At 34.7% G+C, this 23,538-nt stretch overlaps 1 protein-coding gene across 3 annotated transcripts in view; it reads right to left on the bottom strand.

Annotated features, from left to right (window-relative positions):
- The window catches only part of PAFAH1B1 (platelet activating factor acetylhydrolase 1b regulatory subunit 1), a 70,874-nt gene that overhangs the window by 28,464 nt on the left and 18,872 nt on the right, over positions 1–23,538 (bottom strand). For 2 of the 3 annotated variants that reach the window (XM_079130912.1, XM_079130914.1), the window contains exon 2: positions 12,034–12,253. In XM_079130912.1, the coding sequence (XP_078987038.1) occupies positions 12,034–12,065 (32 nt within the window). In that variant the 5' untranslated portion in view covers positions 12,066–12,253. Of the gene's footprint in view, positions 1–12,033; positions 12,254–22,454; positions 22,489–23,538 lie in introns of all 3 variants that reach the window. The other variant, XM_079130913.1, reaches the window with a different exon arrangement.

The following is a 23,538-nucleotide window of genomic DNA, read 5'->3' on the forward strand; positions in this document are numbered from 1 at the left end:
TATATGGCTGCCGTTCTAGGGCTACCTGACAATCATTTACTTGTTCATGGTTCCCTTTCCTCATTCTGAAACACTTAACTTCATCTCAGTCTCAGTTGACCTCCAGAATCACACAGAAAATAGCATCAACTCCAGATATAATGTTCTGAGCTTCCTTATTGTGTATCGGTTGTACTGGCTTCTTCTTCTACAATGTTTTTTTTTTTTCTTCCTTGTAATACAACCCTCTAGAATTGCATCAAATCTCAGTAAAATCAAATATGATCTGCAGAATGAAAAGGCTTTGCATAATTCTACAGAAAGTCAACAATTACAACCATAATCCCATGGTAATTACCTTAAAGATGCTGATGTTTCATTCTTTTTTTGGGGGGTGGGGGTACTGGTGATTGAATCCACTCTCAGCCCTTTTTAAAAATTTATTTTAAGACAAGGTCTCACACTAAGTTGCTGTGGTTGGAGAACTAGTGATCCTCCTGCCTCAGTTTTCCAAGAAGCTGAGGTTATAGGCATGTGCCACCATACCTAGCTGTTTCATTACTTTATCAATAAATGTTGAAATATACTTTTTGAAACAATCAACAATTTCATGATTTTCATTTGAATTCACAAATGAAATATGTGTTTTGTTTACTGGCTTATCTTTTTGTTAAGTCTAGACAGTATTCCTCTAATATAGGATGTTATTACTTGCTTTCTGTTATGATCAGCATATGATGCTTCTACTAAAATTTTCCAAGAATAAGACTAAATATAATACAAACTAAGAATACTTTAAGTCTTTCTTTGAAGGTTCAAAGACCCTTTGTAATCTTTTATCTCAAGGTAATAATAATTATTGTGTAGGAAGTGAGAATATAGGCAATGACTATAGGTTCCATCACTACCAAACTTTTAATCCCAGCAACTTGGGAGGCTAAGGCAGGAGGGTCACAAGTTCAAGTCCAGCCTGGGCAACTTAGCAAGACTGTCTCAAAATAAAAAACAAAAAGTACTAGGTGGTAAAGGGGTCCCTGGATTCAATTCCCAGTACAAAATATAAGGTTTATGTTCAAATGTATATTTTTTATACTCAATGAAAATACATAGTTGTTTTTAATAAACACGTGAAATTGAAAGGTTAAGAATTAAAATTGCAATCTTATTTCAACCCTAGTATTCAATTCATTCACATATTTTGCTTTCATTGATCAGTATTAATAACATTCTAATTCACCTAGGTACACTGTGCAAACAGTAACTAGATTTAAACAGCTCAACTAGTCTTAGAATATTCTTCAATTTAGCTAAGCCAGAAGGAAGCACCCAAATCTTAAACTAAGCCCTATTTGTCAGGCATCTATCTCAGCTCTATGAACACGTGCTACTGTAGTGTATTCTCATGTACAATCTTTAGTATGTAGGAAGGTGCAGATTTTCACTTTCTTTTGCAAAGGCTGGAAAGAAACACTATAATCAATGCTAAATATATACAACACTCAAATATATGCACAGTAGAAATCCATGTATTTCAACCATTGACATTAGTTTTTAAAAAGGAAAAAAAGCTTTAAAAATATATTATATTCATAAAACAACATGAAGGAACCTTAAATGTATATTCCCTAAGTGAAAGAAGCCATATGAAAAAGCTACAAACATCCTGTGTGATTCTAAATTTCTAGAAAAGACAAAAACTATAGAGACTAGTAAAAATATCACAAGCTGTTCAGAATTTGTGGAGAGGAAAAAGGGATAAATAGGTGGAATTCAGGGGATCTTCAAGGCAGCAGAAGTATTTTGAATAAAACTATAATGGTGGATATATAACATTATGCACTTGTCAAAACCCATAGCAGGGTTGAGGATATAGCTCAGTTGGAAGAGTGCTTCCTAGAATGCATAAGGGCTTGGGCTCGATCCTGAGTACTGGAGTGGGATAAAAATGACAACAAAAGACAGAGTATCCAACACAAAGAGTAAACTCTAATGTAAACTATGGATTTTTGTTAATAATAATGATTTAATATTAGCATGTCAATTATAAAAAATATACTACATTAATGCAAAATGGTAATAGTAAGTAAATTTGGGGGAAGAGGAAGGGTTAGGATATGGGGAGGAGTAATAGGATTCTCCTCCAAATTATTTTATCCCATTCTCCAAATTTAATTTTTTTGGTAAAATGATTTTAAAGTTCATCTAGAATACAAATTTTACAGAAGAAGCTTTTTAAAACAAAAAGGCAAACATCTGATATTGAAATTTATTATACAGCTATAATAATTTTTAAAATTTTGCTCTGGTTCCTGAAAGCACAAATCTAAATCCTAATGCAAGGCTTTATAATGAAGTGCTTTCAGATCAATACAGAAAGGACCACTCAGTAAATGTTTGGACACATGCTTCAGGGGAAAAGCAGTGGGATCCCTTCCTCATATAGTCTGCAAACATCAATTCCAGATGGCTTAGACATTATAAAAATAAATAAAACAATGTCTCAGAAAAATAAAAATTAATATTTATGTAACTATGATTACTGAGGGTCTTCCAAAGTCTGATTCTAATAATCAAGGAAAAGACATAGCTTTCACTACATGACACCTATTTGCAGCACAAAAGTCCTCCTAGAAAACAAGAAAAGTGTAAGCACTTCAAAGGTAAGAGAGATATACATAGCAATGCCAGAAACAAACAACTGACAAAGAAAACAAACAGCAATGTGTCCATACAAAAACTGGGGCTCATAATAATTTTAAAATATTTTTGATTAATTGTGGAATTACTTTTATACATTTTCTGCTTTTATTATGGAAAAAACATAAAAGCATCAAGAAAATAGTTAATATAACATTATATATAATAAAATCAGTTCAGATTATTAAACATTTGCTTCATACAAGGCTTCAAGCCAAGCATTTCACATATACTATACTTAATCCTCATTATTCTATAAAATATAATCTGTTAATCCATTTGCTTAAAAAGTGAGATGGGAAAATCTGCAGAGAAAATTTATACCACAAAAGTACTGCCTGCAGGTGGGATATGAAAATATATTTTTTCTTTTTCAAGAAAAGTGTTCCAATTTTTCTTATTTTGAAAAATATTCTATTTTTTCCTGATTAAGATTACATTTCAAATAGTTCTAGCTATTCTGCTTGTACGTTTAAGTTTTATAAAGAGGTGACATCTAAAACCAGAAATCAAAAAACTGAGTGCTATGCCAGTCTTTATCATTTGATTTTTAGTTCCAGTTTCTAGGATTATGTGCTTGTGTATCTTTGTAAGATATTCCAATAGGGAGAGTTATTTGGTCACAAATAATTTTACTTTAACAGTACTATCCTCCAAGATGATTACAATTTTACTTTCCTATCTTATAAACACTATACTTTCCTTCCTAGAAGTATATACTTTTCTACACTAGTATAAAAGACCTGAAATCAAAATAGCTTTTTTATAGTAACTTATTTCAAAGTATTGGCTTCATTACTATTTAAATTCCTAGGTGCACTGAATCATGTCTTGTACTCTAGATCTCAATATTTGTTTTTATTTAATTTTATCTGATTTACAGTCATCTTTCTAGCTATTTGTAATTTTGATTGTTACTCAATGTATAATTTCATATCATCTAAACAACTGAAAGTGTCCTATATATTTTAAATACTTAAGACAAAGTCCGGTGTTTCAAACTTCTCTTCAGTTGTAACTCTTGTAACTACTTTGTAGTACTGTCATTTAGTACATAATTATCCACCTTGTCCACAAGGATATGTTAACAAAAACTTCTCTGAAAATCAGCATACTGTGTGTCCAGCATTTGTTCAAATTAGTAACCTGTCCAAAAAGTTGCCTTGCCAAGGACTAGGGAGCCAAGAAGAGAGATTTTTTCTTCTCATATGTTTTTATACAGTTTGTCATTCCCATCAGCCTATGATAAAATACATTTAAGAAAAAATAAAAAATTTAAAGAAAATAGAATCTGTTCTACTTTATACTTTACAAATTCAGAATGGGTAAGTAGTAACTTAAAAATGAATGTCAAACTAGCAGATAGCCTCTTTTCCTCTTATGAAGCTCATTCTTTCAACTCAACCATAAAATTCATCAGACATAAGAGGTCCAACTCATTTAAAGCCACTAGATATTCTTCTAAAATTTTCTTTACTCAACTTATTAGGTTTTAATTCTCTTGTCAATGTTCATTCTGGCCTTCTAATAAATCTTGACAGAGAGAAATGAAAGGAAGTAATCGCCTAGCAGCTGCAATTTGAGGTATCCAACAGTAAAAACACTACTACTAAACTGGCATCAGACCCTTCTGATAACAATATACATCTAAATAACTAACCACCTTAAAAAGCAATCTGACCATAGAAACTTAAGAACATTCAAACTTCTGTGCTTCTATTTCTACCTTCCCCTTAGCCAATGATGCCCTTTCTCTCCATAGTCCCTCCTGCTTAAATCCTACCAGTTCCTCAAATACCAGAAGTAATGCACAGCCCTTCAAAACCTTCTGCATCCTACTCACTAAAATGAATCTTGCTTTTCTGGTTCTATGACTTTATATTTATAGTACCACACATCTCTCTTACAACAGATTTGAAACTGCTTGAGGAAAGATTTAATGTACAAAATGACAGCTCCCACATTTTAATGTTCATGAAATCTCTATGAGTCTAGAAACCACATAGCGATTTAATGCAGCTGAGTTTCTTCATCCCACCAAAGGTGATATTAAATCAATGTGTACCAATAGTACCTCAGAATAAAAGGGGGGGGGGGGACCCAAACCATAAATAAATGGAAAGATCAAGAATGTCATACACAGAAAACCTGTCTATAGGTCAAGCAAGATTTAAGAAAAAAAAAAACCAAGAAATTTAGCTTCACATATACTGTCCAGAACTAGCTAAACAGATATCAGATTATCCTAAAAAAAGGCTTGAAGATCATTTCAGGAAGGTCTATTTACCCAGGGAAGTACTTGGGAAGCCGAAAAGCAACATGACCCCAGGGAAAAAGATAGCATAAATGTGACAGAAAGGTGTTCTAAAGAGAGCACACAAAATTTCAAGCTATTTCAAGCTGATTCTTCTGAGACCAAACTGTCCTTCACAGATGATTATTAAGAAGGAATTATGCAACAACACTGGGTCCATGTAAACTTTATTAAGAAGGCGGGGGAAGATGAAAAAAGAGAGGAAAGCATGCTTTAGACAGGTAGAAAGCCCTCAGAAGCAAAAAAAATTACAGATGAATATATTTTCAAAGAGATCAAAGGTAACATTGAATTAATGATAAAAGAAATTCAAAAGGATATAATATAGCCCAATATAATAAAAGGAAATGTCCCCTAAAACAACCAATTCTTCAGCAGGAAAAGTTACTCCATACCCAAGAAACTGATTCAGAATGAGTTACACCCAAAATTTGGCTTGGTAAAGACGAACATAAGAAAAAGAATACTATGGATACCTAGGCAGAAGAGAACAAACACTGGGCTAAACTAAAACATCTCTAGTGCAACTTGTAATACCAAAGAATAATATTACCGATGGTTTCTTAGATTAAAAGAAAGTCCGTTAAAATGTGATTTACACAATATTATTTACACAATACATTTGCCATATAAAATACTGAAACAATACTATCACAAATCTCTTTCATTCTACCTTCATCCAGTCTCATTCTTCTGCTCAGAAGCAACCAATGTTAACATTTTAGTTTATGACCTTTTCTTAAAAAATATATTTTTAATTGTAGATGGACATAATACCTTTATTCATTTTTATGTGGTGCTGAGGATCGAACCCAGTGCCTCATGCATACCAGGCAGGTGCTCTATCACTAAGCCACAACCCCAGCCCAATTTATGTCCTTTTAGGTATTTATCTATATGTGTACAGAGATGTATCTACACAGATATAAGCAGAAAATAAGTAAGTGCGTACGTATGTGCGTTTGTGTTTGGGAGGGGCTTTGAATGTAAATGTTTCATACCATCTCTTTTTCATACCATCTTATTTAGCAACCTAATTATTTCACTGAACTATAGATCTTAGAGCTCGTTTTCTGTACATATATGTAAATATACCACGTTCATTTTAACTGCTTTACAATATTCCCACAGGATCTATGTAGTATATTTAACATACCCTTCTGAAGGATGAATATTTTAGACTGGTAACAGTTTCTCACTATTACAAACAGCTTCAACAAACATCTTTTCACATAGCTATCCCTAGAGAAATATTTGCACACTTGCTGAAAAAGTTCTTTACAAAAGTTGGATCAAAAAATGAAATGTGCATACTGGGCTGGGGTTGTGGTTCAGTGACAGAGCACTTGCCAAGCACGTGTGAGGCCCTGTGTTCGATCCTTGGCACCACATGTAAATAAGTAGATAGATAGATAGTTATCCATTGACAACTAAAAATTTTTTTTAAATGTGCATGTTAAAAGATACAGCCAAATTAATCTTTAAATAAAGGGATGTGGCTCAGTGGTTATGCACCCCTAGATTCAATCCCGGGGGGGGGGGGGGGAAGCCTGGGTATGTAAGGGATGTGGCTCAGTGGTTATGCACCCCTAGATTCAATCCCGGGGGGGGGGTGGGGGGGGGCTGGGTATGTAGCTCAGTATTAAGAGCCCCTGGGTAGGAAAAAAAGGACAAAACAAGAAAGGAAAGGACAAGACAGAACTATTTAAACTTTTATTACATTATGGTCAGCAAATAAAGTCTATGTGATTTCTGCTTTTTGAAACTGGAAATTTTCTTTGTAGTTTAACGAGTGGAATTTTTGTAAATACATGAAGATATCTGAAGAGATATGATACAGGAGTAATGCTGACTATATCTTGAATGTATGATTATATAGTTTTGAATAAGATAAGGGGATTGATGCTTATATTTTGATGTGTACTACTTTCTGTAATATCATTCTGTTTAATAAATAATGAACTAAAAACCAGAAAATTCTGCTTGTTACTAGTTATGAAACGATTAATTTTAATTTCTCCTCAATTTATCTATAAAGGTATTTGTCATATCCACAAAAATATTTTTGTATTATTCATACCTGTAAGGCCCCAAAGCAATAAGAGCATAGAGGGTAGGCAGCACTCACTGCTGAGTTGAATCACATTTAATAGTACTGCTCCAATGATCTCTTTCCTTCTTGGGGCCAGTTGTTCCTTCTCAGGCCAACAACTCAGGGAGGCCGAGACAGGAGGATCACAAGTTCAAGGCCAGCCTCAAAACTTAGTGAGACCCTGGCTCAAAATAAAAAGGACTGGGGATGTGGGCTCAGTGGTAGAGCACCCTGGGTTAAATCCCCAGTACCCCCCCCCCAAAATTCATTCTCATTTTGTAGACTGAAAGATAGCACAAAGGATTTTACACACCCATTACTATCCAACCTATTAAAAATGCTATAAACGTTACAAAAACCAATCAAGGTGTCGAAATATAACTTACTTTCAAGACATACATGTTAAACATTTGCTTCCTCTTACACAGTAACTATACTTTCACATTTTCAGAAATGGGAGGAAAAAAGATTCTTCTTGTATTTTCACTAAAAACTAGACAATCTATTTCCCAGATTTATAATGCAATCTTATAACTCAAATTTTTGTTGCTTGAGAAACACTGTTAAATAGTTTCTTATCTAAAATTCCCTACAAATTTAGTCACCTGAAATTGGGCTCTCCCCTATTATACTGTTACCAAATTAAAAGCTCTCTTTTTGGCCATGTTTAAATAATCCTGATTATGAAGATAAAAGCGTGACTTCCAGTGAGTATACACAAAGCATATGAAAGAAAAAAGGTCTGAACTGATTAAAAAACAAGAATGAGTCAGGCATGGTAGTGCACGCCTGTGATCCCAGTGGCTCGGTAGGCTGAGGCAAGAGGATCATCAGTTCGGAGCCAGCCTCAGTAACGGCAAGGCACTAACAACTCAGTGAGACCCTGTCTCTAAATAAAGTACACAACAGATCTGCAGATGTGGCTCAGTGATCGAGTGCCCATAAGTTCAATTCCTCATACTGAAGGGGGAAAAAAAAGGATGATTAAAAACCAGGACAGGGGCAGGCTGGGGTTGTGTCTCAGTGGTAGAGCACTAGCACATGTGAGGCACTGGGTTCGATCCTCAGCACCACATAAAAAATAAATAAAACAAAGATATTGTGTATACGAACTAGGGATACAGTTCATGGTAGAGAACATGCCTAGCATCCTTGAGGCCCTAGTTTCAATCCTCAGCACCCTAAAGAACAAAAAAAAGAGCAAAGCAAAGCAAAGCAAAGCAAACAAACAAACCAAAGAACCAAAACATGTATTTGCAATAATACAAAAGAACATACACACAGAGTTGTTCATTACGATATTATTTGTAACTATTAAAATACTGGAAACTGTCTAACTGTCCCAAACAAGGGAGATTGGTTGAAAAAACTATGGACTACATACAATGGGAGGAAACTGTGGTATATACACAGATGTTTAAAAAAAAAAAAATGTAGTCTGGGGATATAGCTCAGTTGGTAGAGTGCTTGCCTCAAAAGCACAAGGCCCTGTGTTCAATCCCCGGCACTGCAAAAAAAAAAAAAAAATAGGGCAGTTAAAAAAATTTTTTTTTAAATGAAGATCTCTATGAACTGATCTGGAGTACTTCTATGAGATACTGGTAAGTAAAAAGTGAGCAAACAAATAAAAAAATGTGGTGCAAAAGAGCACACATAGGAGCTCAGGTAAAAAGCTCAGTAGTAGAGTGCTTACCTATCATACCAAGACCTTGGGTTCCATCCTTACACCACATGCCCCAAAAAAGACAACACAGTATAAACCTCTTATTTAACAAAGAAGAGAGAAATAAGAAAATATAAGTTTCATATTTTTATTTTGAAAAATGAGGTTAATTGTTACAAGGGGTAGAAGTAATACTTTTAAGTATATACTTTTGCATATGTCCAACATATTCAAAAAACTGAATTAACAAGGATGGAATGCAGCCCAAAACACTCTAAACCATAAAACTAGAATAGAGGAATCCAACTATATTTAATAATATAGCCACAAAATGAGGGGGGGGGGGGTAAATGAATCAAAGTAACTTACCAACAGTATTTGATTATATACTCCCAAGTCTTAGGCAGGGTGGATGGGGAAAGAATTGCATATAAATTCTGAACCCTTTCCAGGTACTTTTTTTTTTTTAATACTTTGTATTATGAGAGGAACAATTCTGAAACTCACTAAAAGTATTACAGGATTGAGCAACCGAACTGATGTGTTGTGCTATCTGGAAATCAGGGTTCTCATTATAAAAGCAAGAAGATATGTCTGCGGTATGGGAGAAGACAAAAGAACTTTCTGGGCAAAGGCTTGTGTATAGCAGAGAGAGAGAGAGAGAGAGAGAGAGAGAGAGAGAGAGAGAGAGAGAGAGAGAAGAGAGAGAGAGAGTGAGAGAGGAGAATTAGAAATGATCACTATAGCCTGAGTTCTAAAATAAGTATGTATATATGTATGTACATATCAGTGATAGGACACTGCCCATAACTGGAGATATTTTTCACTGTAGTACTTGGTGGACAGAGGCCAGAAATGTTACTAAACAACCAACAGTGTACAAGACAATCCCTACAAAGAATTAATGGGCCCAAACACTGAATGACACAAGATGGAAAAAATCTTAGTTCATATCTGTATTAGGGTATCTGTATTTATTTATACATACATATATTTCCTGGCTCTGTCTACTTAAAGTACCCAGAAGCAAAGACACAACGTGGGCCCATATCTTGGTCTTTAGTACCATTCCCCACTAAGAGGAACTAAGAAATATCGAAGAAATGGCTGACTCTACAGTTAAGGCAAGAGAGGTACTTAAAAAACCTGGAACAAGCCAAGCATGGTAGTGCACACCTATAATCCCATCAACTAGGAAAGTTGAAAGACAGGAAGATTATAAGTTTGAGGGCAGCCTCAGCATCTTAGCAAGACCCTATCTCCAAATAAAAAGGGATGGGGATGTAGCTGAGAAGAAAGGATGGAAGTAGAGAAGGAAGGAAGGAAAATATAAGAACTCATAAATTCATACCAACAATAAAAAAAAACAACTAAATAAAAGGGAAAAAAGAAGGCCCCTTGCTTATAGTAAAATAAGTGCTAAATGGTAAATGTGGAATGAGTGGTGGTATTAGAAAATCATTACTTTGCAACCACTGTACTAAAGACTGGCTCAAGCAAAAATCATCAATGGATGTTAAATCTAGGGGGAAATATTGATGGAAACCCAGAAGTTCATAAGATATTGAAGTATCTTCTCACTTATGCAAAATACAAATCTAACCATGAGAAAACAAGAAACAAATCCAAAATGAGGAACATTCTGTTAATAAAGATTACTCTAAAAATATCAATGTCAGGGGCTAGGGTTATGGCTCAGTGGCAGAGCACTTGCCTCTGAACAGGTATGAGGCACTGGGTTAGATTCTCATCACCACATAAAAATAAACAAATAAAGGTTTAAAAAAATGCTTTTAAAAAAATCAATGTCATAAAAGACAAAGGCTGAGGAAATGTTTCAGATTAAATGAGACAAAAAAGACACAATAACAAAACATAATAATTGATCCTGGATTGGATGATGAACTAGAGAGGAAAAGAAATGCAATGAATGATATAATGGCCAGGCCTGATGGTGCACACTTGTAATCCCAGCCACTAGGAAGGGCTGAGGCAGGAGAATTAAAAGCAAAAATAAACAGAGTGGCGTGGGTATGTTATAGGATCAACTGACAAAACTGGAATAAGAAAAATAGATTACTAAAACTATTTGTCAACATTAAATTTACTGAAAATGCTAGGTGTACTATGGTTTTATAGAAGAACACCTTAATTTTAGGGACTGAACAATGAAGTGTCTGGGGGTCTTCACATATGTAACTTACTCTCCAATAGTTAAGGAAAAAAAACCACTGTGTGGCACACTACACACACCCTCATGAAGTGCACATGATGCAGTAAATGGTACAAAATGTTAACAGTACGAAATAGAGTAAACATAATAAACAGTCTTTGTAATAATTTTGTAGCTTTTTTATAAATTTGAAAATATTTCCAAATAAGGCTGGGGTTGTAGCTCAGTGGTAGAACATTTACCTAGCATGTGCGAGACACTGGGTTCAATCCTTGGTACCCCATAAAACTTTTTTAAAATCTAAATTTCCTCCTCCATATTCTTCACCTTGAAAGACAGAATGCTATATAAAATACTAAAAAATATGGAATGTCATAAAATAGCAGTTGTCAAACTATTTCATACCTCTCATTAATGCATTTGCATTTACTATCATTTGCTACCTCACAAAATCCAAATCCTAATAACCTTTGAATGATAAAAGACAAAAACACATCAAAGCAAAGGAAAGGCATTGTCAATAACAGGAAGACATGCTGCTAGGCTTGGTGGCATACATGTACGATCCCAGCAATTCCAGCAATTCAGGAGGATGAGACAGAAGGATTCCAAGTTCAAGGCCAGCTGGTCTCAGCAATTTGATGAGACATTGTCTCAAAATAAAAAATTAAAAAAAGACTAGGGGCATAATATATAAGACCCTGGACTAGGTGGGGGTAGGGTTATTTTTCTAAGACATGGATTCAAGGGGGAAAAAAATGAGCTATGAAACATTTATCTTCCTACTGAACATAATGTAATTAAATGACAAACTTATCCCTAGATTCAGTCCCTGGTACCAATTTTTTTAAAAAAGCAAGTTTAAGATAAGACTCATCAACTAACTTGCTTGTTTATTTTGCTTTAAACTTACACATGACAAAAATCACATGAGTAAATAATGCTGTGTTAAAGACCCAGTTTTTTAAGAGCAAACCAAACTGACAAACCAATAGGTACACACAGGTAAAAATAGTTTTAATCTTAAAATAAACCTCCCACACCCGTACTTTAATTTACTCTGTCTATTATGAAAGAGAACTTTTTTTTCTTAACATCACAAAACAGAAACTTACAGTTCATCTCGTTGTCTCTGGGACAGCACCATTTTGGCTGTTAATGTCAAGCTTATTTGATATAGTGGTATGTCCCTCCTTCAGAAAGCCTCCTTCAAAAGGCTGTGCAATCCCTGGGTTTATAACTATGCCACTAAGTGGCTTCCACACAGGAGAAAATGATTCTTTTATAAGTGAATCCGGTAGCCAGGAGTTATTCAACAAGTAAGGTTCATTCCACCTAAGGAGAAAAAGAGAAAGAAAAAATAACATTTTTTCACTTAAAATGTAAACTATTTCTAAATTATTAATTATAATACACATTTTCAAAGATGAGGTTGACTGTGTTTTTTTATTTTATTGGTTCTTTTTTGTTATACATAACAATGGAATTCATTTTGACTATTATAAAAGCACAGGATATATTCTAATTCAGTCCCTAGTACTTTCCTCTCCCTCCACTCCTCTCTCCCAGTTCCCTTCCTCTACTGATCTTTCTGCTATTCATATTTTTTAATTAGTGTCTTATAGATGGTTAATGAATATTAGATATTTCAGCATAAAGTAAAAATATATGCCAAAATATATAGTATTTTATATATTTTAAATTACCTTCAATAGTTGAGACAAAACTGCATTATTTATGTTAGAATGTAACCTACAATTGCCTATTCCAAACCTTGTTATCTGCCAAATACACTTAATTTCAAATATTAACATAAACAGTGGTAGAGAACTTGCCTAGAATGTGTGAGGACCAAGGTTTCATCCTCAGCACCACATACACACAAAAAAACCAAAGACCCAAAACAAAAAAATTTTTCAAACAAAACAGTAACAACAAAAAACCTACTCTAAAGGACTTAAAGACTATAATTTTCCCTTAAAGACAAAACCAGTAATTTATAATTTACAAAATTGGTAATATAAAAAGCAAAAGAGATGATTTCATAAACTGAACAGAAGTCATATAATGCCAGCAAGTCAAATAATGACCCAGAAGTCAAATAAATGAAGTGACCTTTAGGACTGACTATTAAATATCAATAACAGCTTTAGAATGGCTGGTATTTATAATGGAAATAAACTGCTTAGCAATCTCCTGCTCTCCTAACCAATGCAACTTACATCAAGAAACAAATTTAATTCATTTTGGTTTGTTTTGTGTCCCTCAGAAGCATGTTTTTTTTTTTAAAAAAAATGAATTAACTACCCTAGATTCTGCAAACTCACACAGTACTTCCCTCTAATCTAGCTTTTGGATAATATTACTTAACATTTCAGAGTCCTTATTGAATACATTTGTAATGCCATAAAATCAGTTTCCATACTGTAAAAAGTAGTAATCAACTAAATGAGAGTAAATGAAAGTAAATTTGTGGGAAAAAAAAAAAAAAAATCAAGGTTTTATAAATAATCATTGTTCAAGCCAGGGGTGATGCCATATGCTTCTAGTTTTGACTACTGAGGAGTGAGGCAGGTTTACCAGAGCCCAGGAATTCTAGACCAGTTTGGACAACATAGTAGCAAGTTCCTATCTTAATAAAAAGCTGGACCCACTAGTGCAAACCTGTAATCCCAAACACTCTGGAAGTTGAGGCAGGACCCCCCTCCGCCCCGCCCCTGCCAAGTTCAAGGCCCGATGCAACTTAGTGACACCTGTCTCAAAATAAAAAAATAAAATAAAAAGAGCTGGGGACTTATAGCTCAGCAGTAAAGTGTTCCTGGGTTCAATCCCCAGTTGCCAAAAAAAAAAAAAAAAGGCTGGCACAGTGGTATACAACTGTCAATCTCAGCTGACAAGTCTGAAGTCAGTATAGGTGGGCAACTTAGACACCCTCTCAAAATTAAACATAAAAAGGGGTGGGGTGTAGCTAAGTGGTAGAGTACTAGCCCAGCATATGCAAGGCCCTAGTTTCAATCCCCACTACTAGAGGTGGGTGGGGGATAGTATCTCCAAAAACAATAGACTGTCTTGGTATACAAAACAGAGAGTATTTCGACTGGATTTAGGAAATGTATCTGAGATCGTTTTATCTAAGGAGGCTTCTGGTATATATAAAATTCAGTCAAAAGGGGCACTTTAAACCAATAGGAGCTAGGTGTGGTGGAGCAAGCCTGTAATCCCAGTGACACTGGGAGGTTGAGGCAGGAGAATCTCAATTTCCAGGCCAGCCTCAGCAGCTAAGCAAGGTCCTGAGCAACTTAGTGAGACCCTATCTCTCAAAATAAAAAATAAAAAGGGTTGGGGATGTGGCTCAGTAGTAAAGTGCCTCTGGGTTCAATCTACAGCACCAAAAAAAAAAAAAAAAAAAAAACAACAACAACAACAACAAAAAAAAACATCCTCCAAGTGAAATAAAAGTGTAACAAATAGCTGATGGGACTACCCATCAAGAGACAGAGAAATAAGAATCATTCCTGGGTACAATTCTCATTCCATGCCCATGCCACGCACTGCGCTCCAGTTACTGGGAATATAGTGGTAATTTCCAACATTATATAAAAGAAGAAAGAAAGAAAAGAGAGAAAAAGCAAACTACAGTTTCAAATATGAGCCATGAGTCAAAGAGTGAGATGCTCCCAAGTGGCAGGTGCTGATTTAAAGAGATTTTTCTCCATTAAGCAATTCTAGTAAATATAAGCAGGAATTTATTTTATGATCTTCAGTGATTCTTTCAACAGGAAGCTTAGCTTGCTAAAAATGACAACTGACACAGCCATCACCAAAACTTCATCTAAATATAAAGAAATATGATTCATGTCAGTAATAGCGGAATTAGAACCAAACACAATGGATAATCTAAAAACACAACAGACAACTCTGGTATTTAACACCTACCAATTAAACCTCACTTTTCTAAGCACTAATTGTCATGAAGACAAAAGCATCTAGGGAAAAAAGACATGGTAGGGTAAGGATTATCTGATGGTATTAATGATCTAAACTATCTGTAGTTTTCTATTACCTGAGACAATAGTAATTCACTGATAAGAGAATTAATCATATGAAATTAATAGCAAAAAAGAAGGCATGACAAAAATCCCTGCTTGGATCAGGAAAATATTACTATATTATTACATTATAGAGTCCAACTTAATTATGGAGTTCTAGTCAAAGAAAGAAACACAAAAAACAACTGCATTGAAACAGCAGGATTATTGAAGACTAATAAAACCAAAAAATGTATACTGAACAACAAATTAATGTATTAATTCAACAAACATACAGAACACTTGCCAAGAACTGTATTAAACACCAAGTTTAATGGGAAAAAGACTTGGGTCTTTACAGTTAAAAAATAGGAAATTAAAACAGGGTGAACAGTAAGAAATTAACAAGTGATAAACTAATGAGTGTTGACTCAGGATGAAGCTAAGCAGGCAAGTAGGAGGTAGAACAAAAACAATTTATCCAAAGGTCAATGAGACCTTGGATAAATTTTTTTTTAAAAATCTCTTTAGGAAGGGACCATGCCCATAATTCCAGCTGAAGTTTCCACTAGGAAGATGTTACAAACAATTCAGTTGTGAAGAGAACTGATCTAAAATGAAATGGTTTAATACTTTTTACTTAGATGTGATAAGCAAAGTCATAGCAACAGATGAGACGACCCGGGGAGAATTTGCAGAGCAAGATGAGCAGAGGGACAAGCATAGAATCAGGGACAACACCACCAACACCTTGCACGCCAAGACCTGGGTCCAATCCCTAACGTAAAAAAACGAAAAAAGAAAAACAAAAATAAAAAACTTTTGGTCTTGAGTTGGGGTTTTAGCTCAGTGGTAGAGCGCTTGCCTAGCATGTGTGGGGCACTGGGTTTGATTCTCAGCACCACAAAAAAAAATAAATAAAATAAAGGTATTTTTTAAAATGGCAAGGAAATGATTTTAAATGGCAAAAACTATATTTAAATGGGGAAAGAGATGGGATATAGATTGTACCATAAACAAATTTTAGAAGTTGAGGAAATACTGAAAATTAGTTTGTTTTTTCTCAGTCAAATCAGATGGTTGACTGCTAATGGTAGAAAAAAAAGACACAGGACAAATGAAAAATGTGAATTTTAATATCAATATTTTCACTTGGGCTGGGGTTGTGGCTCAGTGGTAGAGTGTTTGCCTAGCAAGTGTGAGGCACTGGGTTCATTCTCAGCACCACATATAAATAAAAGAATAAACTAAAGGTCTATCAATATCTAAAAAATTTTAAAAAAATATTTTCACTAACCAACATTGTTAACAGAGACAAGTAGACATGATGTATACAGTTAAACTACATAACTATATTTATATAGTGAAAGAAAAACAGTACAGCACCTATGAAATATTTTTGCCACAAAAATCAAATCAATCTGATTAAGCATCTGGCTTCAACTAATAATCTGCAGGAAGTGTAGAGGACATATGAAAAAGACACCATGGGGATACAATCAGCAAAAGCCCTATAAAACAAATGACCCAGTTCAAATTTCAAAGAAAGAAAAAGGAATGGAAAGGCAAACCTATGTATTAAAAGAGACAAGTGACACATTTAACAATTGTGATATATAGACCATATTTACACTAAATCCAAACAAATTACAAAATAAACGAACCAATAAACATTTGGGGAAATCAGAATACTGATGGAATATCTCATGATATTAAAAAGAATTGTGAAAGTTCATTACATTATTCTCTAATTTTGCCTATGGGTGTGACATTTTTCATAATAAAGTTTTGTTTTGTTTTGCTTTTTTATAAATAAGTAGAAGGACTCAAAGGAACAAGTACCTAGGAAGAAAAAAAAAAAAAAAGGATAGAGGTAAAGGCCTTACACATAAAGATGGTTAACCCTACAAATAATCAATTGTTTAGAATACAGTTCCAAAACAATAAAAAATTTTAATCTGTAACTATATAATACAGATATACTCCTCTTGATATTTCTATCTATGCCATCTTATCTTCACAGAGATTTTATACACAATCCACTAAAGAAAAACAAAGTTAATCTTCTTTTTAAACTGGTAAAAAAAAAAGAATGAGCTGAGTGTGGTGGTGCATGCCAGTAATCCCAAATACTCTGCCTGCCTAGCATAGGAAAAACCATCGGTTTAATTTCGAACACCACACACACGCGCACACACAAAAGTTCACAGAAAAAGCCATCAAAGTCTTTCAACAGCCTCACCATTTCCCCACTTTTCTACTAGTTACACTAACTACCACATCTCTTTTGGCAAGATTTAAGTCACTCATCCAAAATTTCCATTTTTCAATTAGCCTTGGGTCAAAGATTATGATACCACTTTTTCTATCAATAATCATTCCTACCACTATTGTAACTAATATTAAAGGCAAATGTTGCAAACAGATGATCCACAGTTTTTGATTATGATTCTAAAGAAACAAGGTAGGAATAGTTTTGGGGCTTTGAAGTCAAACTGCTATAGATTTAAACACAACAATGTAAGTCATATCTAGATGTCCTTTTTTTCTTGTAAGACCAGTCTATAGCTTTGCCATCTGATTTCACTAGATGATTAGAATACTAGAAGATTAGATTATGAGATGGTTTCTATTATACTCCATATGATGGTTAATTTTGTATCACTTTGGTTAGGTCACAGTACACAAATATTCGATCAAACACTAGTGTAGATTTTTTTATAGACAGGATTAATATTTAAGTCAGTTAACTCTTGAGTAAACCCAATTACTTTCATAATGTACTCGGAGGTCTTAAGGGGAAAGGGAACCTTCCCAGGAAGAGGACATTCTAACAAGACCATCTTTTGATGTGAGCTACAATATCAAATATTCTCTGGATCTCCAGTCTCCAGCCTAACCTGCAGATTTTAGATTTGCCAGTCTCCATAATCAAGTAAGCCAATTCCTTAAAATCAACTAGTTTAATAAAACTCCCTATACACACACACACAAAAAAAATACATGCACACTCTATCGGTTCTGGACCTTTTATTTATATAGTTTTAGCCTGTCACTACAGCCTTGCAAAGAATACTCTCATACTACTAAAACTCTACTCTCTGGGTATTCTTCAAATTAATACCTTTAAGGGATATCAAAATGTAAAAAACTGCTTCCCACCCTGCAACAAATAATAGAGCTATGTTCATCTGTGGACAGATGCTCAAAACACTACTTTTTCATAGTATCAAAAAGGAGAAAAAATGTCCCCCTCTTCTTTGACTTCAGCAGTATGAAACCATTTTAAACACCTGAAGTTTCCAAAGAAACTGAATTCTGATTCTAAATTTTGTTGTGTACAGTTTTTTCTGATGTTTTTAAATCTCAAGCCAGTTGTTCTATATGTTGCAAATGTACATGGCCATAAACAAATAATGGAAGCAAAGGTGGATAAAAAGGCAAACAACTATTATTTTGTTATTTAAGTATGATTTTATAGACTGTAGATCACTTTCTTCTTTTAAATTTACTTTGGTGTTAGATGAAAACAAGAGGAAAAGATCTATAATTTCCATGGTTTATGTACATGACAGGCACCCTGACAAAATCAAATGATTCTGGAATATAAAGTATTCCTCCTAAAAAAGCTGGGTTTCCTCCTGGGCTCTGTGATGCACACCTATAATCCCAGCGGCTCAGGAGGCTGAGACAGGAGGATCAACAGTTCAAAGCCAGCCTCAGCAATTTAGCAAGGCCCTAAGCAATTCAGTGAAACCCTGTCTCTAAATAAAATACAAAGAAGGGTTGGGGATGTGGCTCAGTGGTTAAACACCCCGGGGTTAAAAGAAAAAAAAAAAGTTGGATTTCCTATAAACTATGTCTATTTTATGCACAATTTTCTGACTCACTGGGATTCGATGATGCCAAATAAATACTTCATAATAAAAACTAAATTATACTATTTACACTCAGATATAACTTCTAACTTGGATTCTATTAAACTATTAATTGAGTGATATCAAAAGAGAGCTTATTTATCAAACTGATATTGATGATCTCTGCCAGTTTACATCAAACTAGGCAATGATTCTTTAGACTGGAAAACACCTCTGGGAAACAACAGTAAAGGCCACATATGTAGTTTTTTCAAATTAGATTTTGGCTTAACCCTGTCTTTTAACTAGGAATGTTAATCAGAATCACCTAAGGAACTTTCTGAAAATAATTATGAATAGACTTCATTCTCAGAGTTTCTAAAGAGGCATATGAATTTTTAATATTTCTTCAGATGATTTTGATGCCTATCCTACTAGAGAACCATAAAGTCAGCATTATCACCTATAGCTAATACTAAAGAGTCAAAATCAAAATTATAGAGGAGGGAAATCAAGAAATCATCAATGTCAGAAAATGTTATCTGGGGACACAGTTCAGTGGTATTTCTATAGTTCACCTGCCTAGTAACTGCAAGACTCTGGCTATGATTCCCAGCACCACAAAAAAGAAGTTATCCAGGTAAAAATCAAATTAGAAAGTCAGGGTACTGACATTTCTATAGTAATTTTAACAAATGTCACTAAAATTCAAAGAAATGTATACAAAACCCATCAGATATACCATGAACAGATATTAAGAAAAAGGGGTTACCCCAGCTTCTGGAAATAACAAGCCATTTTTCATTAAAATTGACCTTCTTAAGATTTCAAAAAAATCCTTCAAAAAAGAAACTATAACTAGTTAGTTATATAACCATCTAGTCTTCCTGGTACATCCTAATGAAGACACATTCTTTTGCATCTATTTTAACTTTGCTGCTTTTTATCGTGGGTTCTCTCCCATTTGTATTTACAGCAGGGGTCAACAAAGTTCCCAAATATCTAGATAGTATCTTAGGTTTTGCAGGCTATTCAGTTTCTATTAGCAACTACTCAATTCTGCCTCTGCAGAAAGAAAACTATTATTTAACATGTATAAAGGCACAGGTTTGGCTCTGTTCCCATACAACTTTATGGACTGAAATTCAAATTTCAAGTATTTTTTAAATTATTAATTTACCAAAAGAATTTTACAAAATATTATTTCCCTTTTTACACCTCTTCAACCATTAAAAATTGCAAAAAAATCATTCTTAGCTTGCGAACCATAGAAACAGGTGGTTGGGCTGGGGATGTAGCACAGAGGTAGAGCACTTTCTAACACGGGAAAAGGCCTGGGTTAAATATCCAGAATTGAAATAACAGGTGGCAAGCAGGATTTGGCTTGCCAGTCACAGTTTGCAAACCCATAACCAATACAGCTACTTTAATAATAACTGTATCTATTTCACAGGATTATCAAGCAGATTAAATAAATACAAGAAAAATGCTTAGAATGAGGTCTACTACATAGTAAGTGGTACAGGATTATATATACATATGCATATCACTCGTCGTAGTTCTCTATCTCCTTTATTTATTTATGGTACCAGGGATTGAACCCAGGGGTACTTAGCTCTTCTTATTTTTTATTTTGTTACTTAGGGCCTCACTAAATTGCTGAGGCTGGCTTTGAACTTGTGATCCTCCTGCCTCAATCTCTTGAGCTGCTGGGGATTACAGGTATGCACCAACACACCCAGATTCCCTTCCATTTTATTTTTTCCCCCTTCCATTTTAATATCCATTTATTTTGTTAGCTTTTAACACTGAAATGTTTTGCCTAATAATCTATTAACAAGGAAAAATCTTTCATTCTTGAGGTAGAAAAAGTACCCAATTATGATTCCTCAGCTTTTCCTTTTTACTTCCTTCAAATCCAAACAAAACACATGTACCTGCAATTTATCTGAGCAGTAGTCCTATTAACTTGAATCTCAAAACCTAAGAGACTGGTTCTGGGAATCATACCCGGGGCCTCACACATGCCAGGCAAGTGCCCTACCACTGAGCCATATCCCTAACCTCAAGATTCCACTTTTATGTTTACACACTGGGCTTCTGCATAAGTGTTTTGGAGATACAGTTCCACTGTGAAGATACATTTTAAAAATCACTAGTTCTGCACTGTGCTTCCTCCCACATTTTTTTTGTAACTATATACATGCCATACTAAGGATTAGGGACATACACCACAATGGATTCAATTTTGCACCTGTAGTGCAAGATAACATTCAACAAATGTCTATAGGGAATCGAACTTCAAAAGCAAGATTCTTCAAATTAAAGAACTTATTTCCATAGTTATGCACAATTATAAAATAGATTATGGCTACATACGATTTTATAGTTAATTATTTTATACACATCATCTTAAAAACAGAAACCAAGCTGAACTTCAAAGAGCATTTTTCCAGCAGGCATTGTAACATAGGCCTATAGTCCCCACCTACTTAGGAGGCTGAATAAAGAAGGAGGGATCACGTAAGCTCAGTATTGGCCTGGGCAACACGATAAGACCTCATCTTAAAAAAAAAAAAGAGGCCAATTATCCAATATTCAAAGCATTAAATACTATTAGGGTTAAATCCTAGAAAACTGCCAATAATGACAATTACATACATTAAACATAATACTTATCAATGCTTTTTAAACAGTATGAGCTAAGTTCTCAGCCACTAGCATAAAGCAGAACCTAAAGGTTTTATTTACCATTTCAACATAGTTTTGACAGAAAAAAATTAAGCAAATAGAGTAACTCCCTCTTCCGTGATTTCATAGTAGTTTGTACATACACATATTTAACACTTCTCATACTGCACTGTAATTATCTGCTGAGATGTTGTCTCTACAAGAACTCTCCTCCAAAGCCACAACTTGGACATATTTTTGGTTGTATCTCTAAAATAAATTTGTGGTGATTAGCACACAGTAGGTACCTAGTATTTCTAAATGACTACAGCAGGCATCACAGTAAAATTGAGATCAAAATGTACTATTCTCAGAAAGTAAAGCTACTGTATCACTTTACTCTCATCCTTTTTTAAAAAAATCAAAAAAAGTCAAATTCTGAAATCTGGGCAATAAATCAAAGTCCAGCTACTTGGAGCTGGTTTTAATGTAATTTTTTTTCTTTTTTTAAAGAGTAACACTAATTAATATATGTCAGAGAAAATATACCGATTTTTAAATCTTACAGACAAATCAATAAGCTATCTCATCTTTACACTAAAACTTCAGAAATTTAAGACCTTTTTATACTCCAGTTTCCATTTACAAAGGCAACGTTTTTAGGGCTGGTGATGTAGCTCAGTGGCAGGTACAATACTCACCAAGCATGCATAAAGCCCTGGGTTCCATCCCCAGGGAGTGGGGAACAGCAAGTGGGGGGTGGGATACCTATGGCAAATGCTACATTTTCAAGTGACAATAGAATGGTACTGTAATAGTTTTGTTTTCATCAAAACTAAGTAACAACAACAAAAAAACACCAGAGGCTTGGGTGTGGCTCAGTGGTACAGTGCTTGCCTAGCACATGTGAGGCACTGTGTTTGATCCTCAGTACCACATAAAAATAAATGAATAAAACAAAGGCCAGACAGTGGCACATACCTGTAATCCCAGCAGCTCAGGAGGTTGTGTCCATCTACAATTAAAAAATAAAATTTAAAAAACCCACTGGTTTAAAACATAAGGAAAAAAGCTTACTAATACTTCCAAGCATCAAACAAACAATAGTAGACACAGCTGTTTCTGTGTGCCTTGTTTTATGTTTTTTTGTGGTACTGGGGATTAAACCCAGGGGAGCCCTTTTCATTTATTTATTCTGAGATAGAGTTTTGCTAAACTGCCAAGACTGGACTCAAACTTGCAATCCTCTTGGCCTGGCCTCCTGAGTACCTGAGATTATGGGTAGGAAAGGCTCTGGGATTTTCTGGGGTTTTTGTTTTGGGGTTTTGTTACTATAAAGTAATGGTGAATACTAAAGTGGTAGCCTAAAGGAATTGTAACTGCAGAAATCACTGCAATTCGTAACAAGGGATGAATGTTCTGAAATTGGTGTTTCACAGTGAATGTTCTGAAGTTAAGGTACAGGATATATTAAAGTAGAGGCTGATTCAGGAGGCTGAGGCAAGAGGATCACAAGTTTGAGGCCAGCGTCAGCAATTTAGCAAGGTCCTAAGCAACTTAGCAAGGTCCTAAACAACTTAGCAAGACCCTATCTCAAAATAAAATATAAAACAGACCAGAAGCTGGGCACAGTGGCCCACATCTGTAATCCAAGTGCCTTGGGCGGCTGAGGCAGGAAGATTTCGAGTTCAAAGCCACCCTCAACAAAAGCAAGCCACTAAGCAACACAGTGAGACCCTGTCTCTAAATAAAATACAAAACAGGGCTGGGGACATGGCTCAGTAGTTAAATGAGAGTTGATGGGTTTGATCCCCAGGACAAAAGAAAAAGAAAGAAAGAAATAGAGGAAGCTAGTGATAGTTGACAGAGGCCTAGACTAGTAATGATCTGAATAGATTCATCATCAAACTGCAATTATATAAACATTTTTTTTTCTTTTAACATTTCCACTATTTGCTCTTGGTGGTCTTCTTTCTTTCCCAGGGCCTGTACTCTTGCCCCTGAGCTACATCCCCAGTCCTTTTTATTTTTATTTGGAGATAGGATCTCCAAATAAACATAGTAA

Source organism: Sciurus vulgaris, assembly GCF_902686455.1.
Source record: "Sciurus vulgaris genome assembly, chromosome: 3".
Classification (NCBI taxonomy): domain Eukaryota; kingdom Metazoa; phylum Chordata; class Mammalia; order Rodentia; family Sciuridae; genus Sciurus; species Sciurus vulgaris.